The 12,868-nt window shown below is 40.8% G+C and overlaps 1 protein-coding gene across 1 annotated transcript in view; it reads right to left on the bottom strand.

Annotated features, from left to right (window-relative positions):
• LOC132817350 (adenylate cyclase type 10-like) overlaps window positions 1-12,868 on the bottom strand; it is a 187,519-nt gene that overhangs the window by 121,998 nt on the left and 52,653 nt on the right. The window contains exons 13-14 of the mRNA XM_060827758.1: window positions 9,365-9,536; window positions 8,649-8,841 (exon numbers count right to left, since the gene is read on the bottom strand). Of these exons, the coding sequence (XP_060683741.1) occupies window positions 8,649-8,841; window positions 9,365-9,536 (365 nt within the window). The remainder of the gene's footprint in view (window positions 1-8,648; window positions 8,842-9,364; window positions 9,537-12,868) is intronic.

Here is a 12,868-nt window from a genome sequence, read left to right as displayed (position 1 = left end):
TTATCAAGTAGTTCACCTCAATTTCCTCTCAATTTGATAAGATCCACTAAACCATCCTTTTAAAGGCTCATCTGTTACTGGAAGTAACACCAATACCTTATCCCCAATTGCAAAATTGCAAATTTGTGATTTCTTATCTGCTTCCTATTTCATTGTTTGCAGTAATACTTTTAAATGCTGTCCAGCCAATTCTCCAGCTCTATCCAATCGATCTCTAAAATTTAACACATAGTCCAAAAGGGCGGTATCTGAATTCTAACTTATTAATTTCCCCTTAATCAGTTTTAACAATCCTTTTACTTCATGCCCAAAAATTAATTTAAATGGACTGAATTTGGTCAATTCACTCGGTGCATCTCTGATCGCAAAAAGTACAAACAGAACTCCCTTATCCCAATCATCTGGATAATCCTGACCATAAGCTCTCAACATAGTATTCAGTGTTTGATGGCATCTCCCCAGTGCTCCCTGTGATTCTGGATGATACGCAGTAGATTTGAACTGCTTTATTCCCAAGTTATCCATAACATCCTTGAATAGTTCGGATAGGAAGTTTGATCCTTGATCTGACTGGATACCAATTGGTAGTCCGTATCTCATAAAAAAAGGTTAAGTAATTCTTCTCCAACCCTTTTAGCTATGATGTTGCGGAATAGGATTACCTCTGAAAATCTAGTTGACACATCCATTATTGTTAATACTTATTCCCCCTTTTTGTTTGAGGTAGGGGACCTACACAATCACTCAAGACTCTTGTGAAGTGTCCCTCAAATGCTGGAAAAGGTACTAAAGGTGCAAGTTTTATTACTGCCTGCGGTTTTCTGATTAGCTTATACGAATGACACGTTTGGCAAAATTCAACCATATCTTTGTGTAGTTCAGGCCAGTAAAAATGTCATTATATTTTATCCGGTGTTTTCCTCACCCCTAAATGACCTCCAAGTGATAACTGATGCACCACTCGCAACACCTCCTTTCTATAGCGTACTGGCAAAACAATTTGATGAATCTCTGCCCATGTCTCATCTGCTTGAATGTGTGCTGGTCTCCATTTCCTCATTAAGACATTATTTGTTAAGTAATAACACACAGGAATGCATTCACTTTATTTCTTTGTAACTGCCTTTTGATATAACTGTTTTTACTCAAATTTCTGCTGTAATTCAGTCAGCTTAGCAGAGCTAAAAATACTGACATGTTTTCCTATTTTCTCCATCTCTGTTCCACTTACCTGATCAAAGAAAGTTTCGGGTAACACTACATCAGCTTCCTTATCTGTGCCTTTTGGTCCCTCTTGCTTCAACTTGTGCCTCTGTGATGTTGTGATCACACAATCAGGGAAATTTCCTGGATAAACATTCTCCATTTCTTCAGTTGCCTGCGTCTCCACTGGATCTTCAACTAGAGGAGGCAGCATGCCTACCGGTGAATCAGCTATATCATTTGCAAGGACACACTGTATTCCTGGAGCTGAGAGTTTGTCTAGTACTGCTACCACAAATTCTCCACTCTTCTCTGGACTCTCTAGCCTCACTTTACATAGATTACTTACAGTGTGGAAACAGGCCCTTCGGCCCAACAAGTCCACACCGACCCGCCGAAGCGCAACCCACCCATACCCCTACATATACCCCTGACCTAACACTACGGGCAATTCACCTGACCCGCACATCTTTGGACTGTGGGAGGAAACCGGAGCACCCGGAGGAAACCCACGCAGACACGGGGAGAACGTGCAAACTCCACACAGTCAGTCGCCTGAGGTGGGAATTGAACCCAGGTCCCTGGCGCTGTGAGGCAGCAGTGCTAACCACTGTGCCACCGTTCCGCCCTCGTGCCACCGTGCCGCCCTCCGAGCGGCAGAAAATTGAGCACTTTTTGTCTCACCATGAATTCTTGTTACCAGTACCTTCTCTGGCAATAGTCTCTCAGGAGCACATATTTCCTCATCCTTCAGCATTTCAGACTGAGAAATCCTATGTTCCTTAGTATTGTAACCTCCTTACCTCCCGGCCTATGTAAATAAACTCTACCATTGCTTGTATATTTTGTAAGCATATCTGGCACTTCCTCCTTAATCAAGCTCTGAACATCTTGTATACTCTGAGGCAGGTGTCTAACTTTCCTTTTGTGTCTAGTCCAACAAACCTCCAGGCTTGTCTGGTTTTTCGACATCTGGCTTTCTCCTAGTCCGCCAACACTGTGATTTTGTGTGGCCCACTTTATTACACTGAAAACATCGGAGCTTTTTGACTTCTATGTCCCCCCTCAAGGGTTTCTTTTTTACCCTGTGGTAAGTTCTCATCATGATCTTCAGTGAGATCTACCTTTCCCTTTCCACGTGAGGATTTCTCTTTGCCGCAATTTCTATCCCTCATGGATAGAAATTGATTCTCGAAGTCAAACTGTGTTTTATGCACCAGCTCATAATCATCAGCCACTTCAGCTACTAACCTTGCTGTTTTAATTCTCTGCTCTTCCACAGCATTTCGCACTACTTCAGGCAGTGAATTTTTGAATTCCTCCAAAATAATTACCTCTCTAAGGGCATCATAGGTTTGCTCGATTTTTTAAGCTCTTATCCATCTATTGAAATTACTCTGTTTGACCCTTTCAAATTCAAGATAAGTTTGACCATGGTTCCTCCTTATATTCCTGAAACGTTGTCTATCGGCTTCTGGTATTTGCAATTTGAGAGGGAGAAGGTACAGTCGGAAGTGACAGTACTTCTGTTGAATAAAGGGAATTATGGAGCTATGAGGGAGGAGCTGGCCAAAGTTTCATGGTGCAATACCTTAGCAGGGATGACCGTGGAGGAACAATGGTGGATATTTCTGAGTATAATGCAGAAGTTGCAGGATCAGTTCATTCCTAAAAGGAAGAAAGATCCCAGGAGGAGGCATGGGCGGCCGTGGCTGATGAGGGAAGTTAAGAAACATATAAAGTTAAAAGAGAAAAAGTATAACATAGCAAAGATAAGTGGGAAAACAGAGGACTGGGAAGCTTTTAAAGAGCAACAGAGGATTACTAAGAAGGAAATATGCAGAGGAAAAATGAGGTACGAAGGTAAACTGGCCAATAATATAAAGGAGGATAGTAAAAGCTTTTTTAAGTATGTGCAAGGCAAAAAAATGGTTAGGACTAAATTGGGCCCTTGAAGACAGAAACAGGGGAATATATTATGGGGAACAAAGAAATGGCAGAAGAATTAAATGGGTACTTCAGATCTGTGTTGAGACACAAGCAATCTCCCTGAGGTAACAGTGGCTGAAGGACCTGAACTTAAGGGAATCTATATTTGCCAGGATTTGGTGTTGGAGAGACTATTAGGTCTGAAGGTTGATAAGTCCCCGGGGTCTGATGGTCTACATCCCAGGGTACTGAAGGAGGTGGCTCGGGAAATCGTGGATGCGTTGGTGATTATTTTCCAGAGTTCGATAGATTCGGGGTTGGTTCCTGAGGATTGGGGGGTGGCTAATGTTATACCACTTTTTAAGAAAGGTGGGAGAGAGAAAGCAGGAAATTATAGACCAGTTAGTCTGACCTCAGTGGTGGGAAAGATGCTGGAGTCTATTATAAAGGATGAAATTACGGCACATCTGGATAGTAGTAACAGGATAGGACAGAGTCAGCATGGATTTATGAAGGGGAAATCATGCTTGACAAATCTTCTTGAATTTTTTGAGGATGTAACTCTGAAGATGGACGAGGGAGATCCAGTAGATGTAGTGTACCTAGACTTTCAGAAAGCTTTTGATAAATTCCCACACAGGAAGTTAGTGAGTAAAATTAGGGCACATGGTATTGGGGGCAAAGTACTAGATTGGATTGAAAATTGGTTGGCTGATAAGAAACAAAGGGTAGTGATAAACGGCTCCATTTCGGAATGGCAGACAGTGACCAGTGGGGTACAGCAGGGATCTGTGCTGGGACCACAGCTTTTTACAATATATGTTAATGATATAGAAGATGGTATCAGCAATAACATTAGAAAATTTGCGGATGATACAAAGCTGGGTGGCAGGGTGAAATGTGATGAGGATGTTAGGAGATTACAGGGTGACCTGGACAAGTTAGGTGAGTGGGCAGATGCAGTTTAATGTGGATAAATGTATGGTTATCCACTTTGGTGGCAAGAACAGGAAGGCAGATTACTACCTCAATGGAATCAATTTAGGTAAAGGGGCAGTACAGAGAGATCTGGGTGTTCTTGTATACCAGTCAATGAAGGCAAGCAATGCAGGTACAGCAGGTAGGGAAGAAGACTAATAGCATGCTGGCCTTCGTAACAAGAGGAATTGAATATAGAAGCAAAGAGGTTCTTCTGCAGCTGTACAGGGCCCTGGTGAGACCACACCTGGAGTACTGTGTGCAGTTCTGGTCTCCAAATTTGAGGAAAGACATTCTGGCTATTGAGGGAGTGCAGTGTAGGTTCACGAGGTCAATTCCTGGAATGGTGGGATTACCTTACACTGAAAGACTGAAGCGACTTGGCATGTATACCCTTGAGTTTAGAAGATTGAGAGGGGATCTGATTGAGACATATAAGATTATGAAAGGATTGGACACTCTGGCAGCAGGAAACATGTTTCCACTGATGGGTGAGTGCCGAACCAGAGGACGCAGCTTAAAAATACAGGGTAGACCATTTAGGACAGAGATGAGGAGAAACTTCTTCACCCAGAGAGTGATGGCTGTGTGGAATGCTCTGCCCTAGAGGGCAGTGGAGGCCCAGTCTCTGGATTCATTTAAGAAAGAGTTGGATAGAGCTCTCAAAGATAGTGGATTCAAGGGTTATGGAGATAAGACAGGAAGAGGATACTAATTAGGAATGATCAGCCATGATCATATTGAATGGCGGTGCAGGCTCGAAGGGCTGAATGGCCTGCTCCTGCACCTATTGCCTATTGTCTATTGGTATAAGGTCATTTGCACTTAAAATGGCTTTTTTCATGTCCTCTTACTCCCCAGAGTCCTCCCACGATAGGGATGTGAACACTTCACTTGCCCTATCTACAAGTTTCGTTTGGATTAACAAAACCCATATTGCCACTGGTCACTGCATTTGTTTAGCCACCTTTTTAAATGAGACAAAAAAGACTTCCACATTCTTTTCATCAAATGTAAGCAATGCTTGAACATACTTAAACAGTTTTTCATTAGGCTTCTAACCAGCAGGGGCTTGCTCATCTTCACTCTCTTCCTCACTCAGCCTACCCTCAGCCTTTATCTCCAGCCTTTTCAGCTGACTTTCCTTTTTATGTGTCAGTTTTTGAAGTTCAAAAGCGCTCTCTTTTTCCCTCTCTCCTGCTGCTCTCTCTTTTTCCCTTTCTTCTGCTTCTAATCGTAACTCAAACTGTTCCATTTCTCCTGCCCTTTCCTTATTTCTCGCCTCCAACTCAAGCTGCTTCATTTGCAGTTGAATTCTTGCCATCTCCAGAGATTCTGATGGTTTCTCCAGCAAGTTTAAATGCTGAGCTACTGCTGTAATTATCTCTCCTTTCCTCACAGAAGCAGGCAGTTCCAATTCCAGCCTCTCTGCGAATTCTTACAACTGGGTGTTATTCACTTTTCGCAAAACTTCCAAAGTCACCACATCCACTTCTAGAAAACTTTTGGTAACTGAAAGAGCCATTACTATCCCAAGTTCTGTCTGCACAACCAAAACAACACCCGAATTAAAGACACTAGCATCTACCGCTGTTTAAAATCCCGCAAAGAACCCTCAATCTGTTATGGACTTGGCCAGACCACTCAAAACATTCTTAAGCAGGCAGCCTTAGACCTAACTTAGCAATTTGTTTCAGTAAGTGTACAGTGAAAAATTACTCGATGTAAGATAGCTAGGTCGACTACTAGATTTTAAAACAGACAAAAATTTATTCACATTACACAATGAAACACAAAGAACAGAAAAAGGAACACCTACAGAACTCAGCCTATCCAACTAGAGTGAATTATACTGTTCCAAATATACACAACAGTCTCAATAAGCAAACTCCCTTTAAAAACCAGTATAAATGGAACACGTGCTTATAGGTTGAAGCTGAAGGGCAGAAAAAAGAGAGAGTTTCCACACAGCTCCCTGTTGAACTTCCCAGTTCAAGACCAAACTAAAACTGTTCAGCTCAGCTAGCTAAAGAGCTGATCAATCCCCTATCATTATACAGCTCACTTCTAAGCACAATCACTTTGGCCTGAAGTCTCATTTGTTCACATACAAACAAAAGGCCTCTCAAAATCCTTTTCATCTCTGTACCAAACCAGACTGCTCACAGTCCGGCTTGGTTTATTGCCCCCTGAAAAAAATTAAAGACAGAGTCTCCTTAAGCTAAGGAATAGCTTTTAGAAAAAAAGGGACTAGATTTGTGACAAAATACTACCACAAATCCAAAGAAGGAAACATGAGGACAGGTGATTAAACAGAGTCCACCAGAATCTTATCAGAGCAACTTGGAAACAAAGACCGTGAACCATTTCCTCCTCTGTCATCTGAAGAAAATTATAGCATTGTAGTATCCTCCTCACTGAAATCATTTGATTTCATACAGGATTTGAATCAAAGTTTTGATCTCCCCGATGTCTAGTTTAATGAATTTATAGAACATGGGCAGTCTTTTTTTTAATGTTCGGTTGCTACCACAACTTATATTACAGCTGCAATATTTATGGAAACCTTATCGTTAACACATAAGTTGCTTTTATCGACAAAGTATTGTTCTAAAAAATAGTTCATAAAAATATTGTTAAATAATGTTACTGTTAAATATGTTAAATATTTCCATGCATGTGAATGTGATATTGTACACACCGGGTTATGCATAAACTATACTTATAATTATATCGTTGTTCTGACTGTTAACAAAAACAAATCATGATGATTATTCATTAATCTTTGGAACAAATAATCAAATAAGTATCAAATTTATGGGTGTTTTGTAAACAGCTAAGATATTAATAAATAGATAAAAAACAGATTAAAACAGACAAAAATTTATTACACTTCTGTCCAAGCAAACGGTTATGGAACTTAGTTAAATGCATCTTGAACTAACCTACTTATGATTGCATAACCACAACAATTTAAATAGATCATGTTTGGGTGAGCTAAACAACCAATTTAGCTGCATTAACCATTGATCACAGCATACAAAGCTGCCTTCCTTTTCCATCATAGCATATCATAGTTGTATTTGTCAGCCTCAATTTGTTACTACACAATTAGTGGGCGGCACGGTGGCACAGTGGTTAGCACTGCTGCCTCACAGCGCCTGTAGACCCGGGTTCAATTCCTGACTCAGGCAACTGACTGTGTGGAGTTTGCACGTTCTCCCCGTGTCTGCGTGGGTTTCCTCCGGGTGCTCCGGTTTCCTCCCACAGTCCAAAGATGTGCGGGTCAGGTGAATTGGCCAAGCTAAATTGCCCGTAGTGTTAGGTAAGGGGTAAATGTAGGGGTATGGGTGGGTTGCGCTTCGGCAGGTCGGTGTGGACTTGTTGGGCCGAAGGGCCTGTTTCCACACTGTAAGTCTAATCTAATCAAAAAAAAAATGAATGTTTTACGTAATGAATGATAAAAATGAATAGCAGCCATGCCAGAGTTTTAGCTTAATACTTTCCAACATATGGATGGCATGGTGGCATAGTGGTTAGCACTGCTGCCTCACAGTGCCAGAGACCTGGGTTCAATTCCCACCTCAAGCAACTGTCTGTATGGAGTTTGCACATTCTCCCCATTGTGTGGGTTTCCTCCCACAGTCCAAAAATGTGCAGATTAGGTAAATTGGCCATAGTGTTAGAGGGATGGGTTGCTCTTCAGAGGGTTGGTGTGGACTTGTTGGGCTGAAGGGCCTGTTTCCACACTGTAAGTAATCTAATATATACCATACATGTTGATCTGTTTTTAGAGAAATTTCTTCAAAAGTTGACTTACATGGAATTATCTATGATAATAATGCGGGGATGAACATAATGAATTGAGTTTTGCTTCCATTAGTTGGTTGTTAATAATGTAGGAATGAATTGCAAACAGGTTTTTTCATGGGAAAGCTCTGGCTCTGTTGAGATTGCAGAGAATTACCTGCATTGAAGCAAGTGGCAGCTGAAGTATAATCAACTGGAAAAACTAAAGAAATGCAGGAACCCATTTAAAGAGGTGAGGTATCCATTAATGAAAGTAATACATACTTTCTCTAGGTCATTATGTCTCAGCATTAATCATTGGCTGTATCCAACCTGCAACAGTATTCTGTTAAGTTTCTCTGCGAACATGTTTATTATTGGTGTCCAATATCATTGATTATATAATCAAGAAATAATGTAGTCAACAGTGATTAATTTTTGCAAATTGTTCATGGATAATTAAAGGACATTGAATAAAATTGAGTCTTTCTATATTTCATGTTCAGAAAGTGGCACTGGTTTGCCAGCTTTTCATGTTTGTATTACTAAAATTATTTATTCAATCCTGACACAGAAGTGGAATCCCTAAATAGCATCTGCAGCTCTGTATTCTGATAAGAGGGCTATTTTAGTAGAGTAATTTCAAGGACAGTACACAGCTATTGATCTTCTCAGTCCTCAACTACAATCATACATGTAAAAGCACATTTGGTTAATTATTACAAATGAAAGATTAGTTGTTTCAGTACCTTTACAAAAAGAAGTTCATTTAAAAGGCATAGATCTTCTATTAATTCATGTTTTGTTATCTTGGTGAGTAAAACCCTTTCTCGTTCTACGTAACTTTTGCAGTGGTTCACCTGCAGTAGCAGAGCCATCATAGTTTGGATAGTATAATAGGGCTCTGTGATATCCATTTTCCCCAGTTCGAACGGTATGACTCTGCATCAGAGATAAAATCAAAAACTGACTATTAACATTCATTATAGCTTAATGCATAAAGGACATCCATTCCCTTATTTACAGAATCTGAAAGGGTAATTTTAATTGACAGCAAATTGTGAGAGGGTAGATGCCAGAATAACTATAGTTGGCATCTCTTTCCTATCATCAATGTGCTTTTACTGTACTGCTTTTACCCCTGTATTTCAGCTACATCTTATCGCCCAATTAAATGCCAGAAACAGCTTTAGAAAATAAATACAGCATTATTATTGGGAAACTAAAATAATTACTTGCAACAATTAAGGACATAAGGAACAGGACCAGGAGTAACTCCTTGACCATTGGTCCTTGGTCTTGCTTCACCATTCATAAGATTGCAGCTGATCTAAGTGTGTCCTAAACTTCACTTTCCTACCCCAATTTCTGGGGTGTTCTTTAGCTGATCTGAATAAACTACTGATTTATTATTTAATATACTTGGATCTGAATATAATTACAAAATTATAATTAAAATACATACCTCATCCCTTCTGCTTGTGATGTGTGGATAATTTCAGCTAGTAGTCTGCTTTTTCCATACCCAACCATTCCCTCAAACATAATAACCTGGCAACAGTCAGCAGAACGACGGGCTTTTAATGAGCTAAACCTTTTCAGGGCCTTTTGAAAAATCTTCATTTCTTTGTCACGGCCTTAAAAAAAAATCAAATCAAATACACACAAATTGATCTCAAGCTCCAACTTAAAAACTGGAAATTAACTGTACCTATTTTCTGATTACTTATTACCAAGAATTTCCTGAGAACGTATCCCACTCCACCATTTTATCTTTTTGGAAGTTTGACAGAAACACGACTTTTGTGAACAAATGGGATTTCTCCGAAGTCAAGGCAGTTGAATGAAAAGTATCCCAAGAAATTAACTGCAGATAAAATGTTAATATCAACCTAGTGTCACAGAGAAGCCAATATATTTGTAAATATTTCCCTTCTGTTGCTGTTAATGTTTTTCAGCATGTATTTAATTCAACAAAAATGAATAAAATACATAATTGGACCAATCATTTGGCACGAATTCAATTAAATTAGACGTGGTGGTATGAATAAACATTTTAAACATCATCAGGATGCTCACTCAGGCGAGGAGATGACACAGAGAAAAAAATCTTAGCTTCACAGGATTGATTTGAGATTGGAAAAGCTTGGGTTTTCAAACGTGAAGGAAGGTAAATGACAGGTGACTTAAGAACAAAAAGGAACATTCTGGAGTACCTCATTGGTATCCTGGAGAAATGTTCTGCTATCCGGATGATTCTGGAAGAGCTCTGTAGTAGTCGACTGAGCATGTGAAGTATGTTGCAGGCTACACAACTGGCCTTTATGAAAAAATAGTCAATGCCAGCATCTATTAAACAAGAAGCTGAGAAAGAGAAGGTACGTGGAGAAGAAGAGGTAAGTGTGTAAGAGGAAGTCAAGCAAGAAGAAGACAAATGGAGGCTACAATTTTGATAAGCCTACTTTGGGTTTCGTTCTGTGATTAAATAATTCATGACCGGTACATTTACCTCAACCACACCTTCCCTTTTTGCCAATTCCTCCACAGGACATAGGCATTGCTGACTAGGCCAGGGGACAGTTAAAAGTCAACCAGATTACTGTAAGTCTGGAGACTCATGAAGGTCAAAGCAGCTAATGGTAGCAGATTTACCTTCCTGTTGGTATTCCAATAACAGGGCTAGAAGTTGGAATGGTATGACAATAAGTTGGTATTACAAGAATTGCTATCTGCTGAGGCAATGCTAGGTGCTGAACCACCCTAGGAATCCTGCTGAACAGTAGTATTCACAGTCACAATGGTTGCAGTCTGAGCTCTCGGAACAATGATGGAAGCTGTTTGTGCTGCAATGAAAGCTTAGATATCATCCATCATAGGCAGTGGGTTCCACAGGCATGCAGACATGTTAGAAGAATGTACTCCAATGTCTGAGCAAGGGTTAGTACCCAGTTAATGCATGACTTCCCTATTGCCCTTGGAATTGCATGCAGGTTTTCTAACAAGCTTTCCAGTTCCCATCAGCCTGCTTTTGTAGCAGGCCCCTTCAAAATCCTTCTCTGACTCACCTTCAGCAGACAAACATGTGACCTAGATTTCTGGCATCTGGTCTGTTCTTTCCTTCTGCTCTGATGCATGCACACTTGTGCCCCCTCTCTCACCCAAGTGGATCCTGCCTCTATCCTAGCAACTAAAATACACAGTGTCAGTTTTGAATTGGTGGCTGAGAATGCAGAATTGAATGATATCACTACACCTTCACTGCTCTCCTTCCTGTCCTATGTTGCCTGGGAAGGTAATTGCTTTGGGGTATCTGAAATGAGAAAGGAACAAGAGGGATAAGAAAAACGATGTGCATGCTAACACAATCTGCAGCTTTGTGAGAAAGAGGAAACTGTGGGGTGATGGAAGAAGGATTAGTTACAGAGACACCCTCATTATCAATCACTCCAGTGCCGACAGTGCCTGCGGTTGCAGTGGATTCCTTCCCATGACGGCCAGCATGGTCTCCTTCACTGTGCTTATTCATGCAGGTGCATTTTCCCTCCTCCAGTTTATGCTGTTGCCACCTGTTATATGCCACCTTCTCCCACTGTAAAAAGGGATGTGTGGCAGTGAATGTCCTCAAATATATTTTTGATGCTAACACTGTCAAGAGTAAAAAGTTGCCAATACAAGTGCAGCAGTGATAGCGTCTCTATCCCTGGACCCAGATTAAAGTCCCACCTGCTCCAGAGGTGTGTAAGAACATCTCTGAACAGTTTAATGAGAAAAATGAGGTACAAGTGCACTGTGAATTGTGGTAGAGTTGTGGTAGGGTTGTCCAAACCTTGTCTTCCTACTACTACGTATCACCCAAAAAGATAGCGTTGTGTATAAGTTACAAATAAATTACAATGCTTACAATTAAAGGTGATAGGAAATCAGTGCTATACCCTTCTACAGCCTATGAAATCTTAGATTGTCTTTGTGAATTATGGTCCATAGTTGCCACTTGTAAGGATGCCTGTTGTTTTCATAAGTAAAATGTTGCCAGTACAAATGCAGCAGTGATAGTGTCTCTACTCCCAGACCCGGATTCAAGTCCCACCTGCTCCAGAGGGCCCCTTGAAGTGCCTCAATTTGCTCACAGGTAAAGTCTGTATCCTCAGGCAGAGAAAAATAACTTACTTCATGCACTCTAGGTATGGTGGCAGCCATTTTTCATTCCTTTATGCTGATATGATTCAAAAGAGAGTGGGAGGCAACATAGGTAAAGATTCTGAGACAGAATGATAGGCTGAACCTGTTAATCATGACCACCCCCCCCAATCCCAATCTTTTGTGTCCCATTGTTCGCTGTACTTCCTGTCAACTTTCTCAGTTCTAAGCTTTCTCATATTCCCACCCAAACTTTTTCATATAAGTTTTCATCCCCACATATTACTTGCTGTACTCCAGCCCTCAGTTTAGCAATATCAAATGCCATGATGTACTGACCCCTTGTCAAAGCCAAAATGGTGATGACTGTCAATGGCCACCTTCCTTCCATACTAATCTGTTCCCTCCAATGGTCTATTGCCCTCCACCCTTATATGTTGTTATCCTCCTTCACAATTATTGTCTCTTCTCATTTCTTGCATGTTGTTTCCAAGCACTACAACTGCCGACCTTAGAAGTGGCTGCTCATAAGGTCCCTTGATAAATAAGTGAATAGACCCCTCAGCCTGGCTCTGACTCCCTCTCTAAGTGACTTGGAGTGACAGTCCTGACTGAGGACTGAATAGATTCCTGACTGACCTCTGTGCAGCTCCCCAGCAGACTTACCACAATTCCCCAGTCTCATTACATTGGATCCAAAGGACTGACCACGGCCCATTCTCTGGACTGCAATGATATGGAAGCCCTGACCCTAAACACTTCAAACACCAACAGAGCATGTCCAAGCCCCTTGGATAGAGATTGGACGATGCTTTTGATTTACTGGGGTTAT

The sequence above is a fragment of the Hemiscyllium ocellatum genome, chromosome 7 (genome assembly GCF_020745735.1).
Source record: "Hemiscyllium ocellatum isolate sHemOce1 chromosome 7, sHemOce1.pat.X.cur, whole genome shotgun sequence".
NCBI classification, from domain to species: domain Eukaryota; kingdom Metazoa; phylum Chordata; class Chondrichthyes; order Orectolobiformes; family Hemiscylliidae; genus Hemiscyllium; species Hemiscyllium ocellatum.
This window is presented reverse-complemented; position numbering and strand designations above follow the sequence as displayed.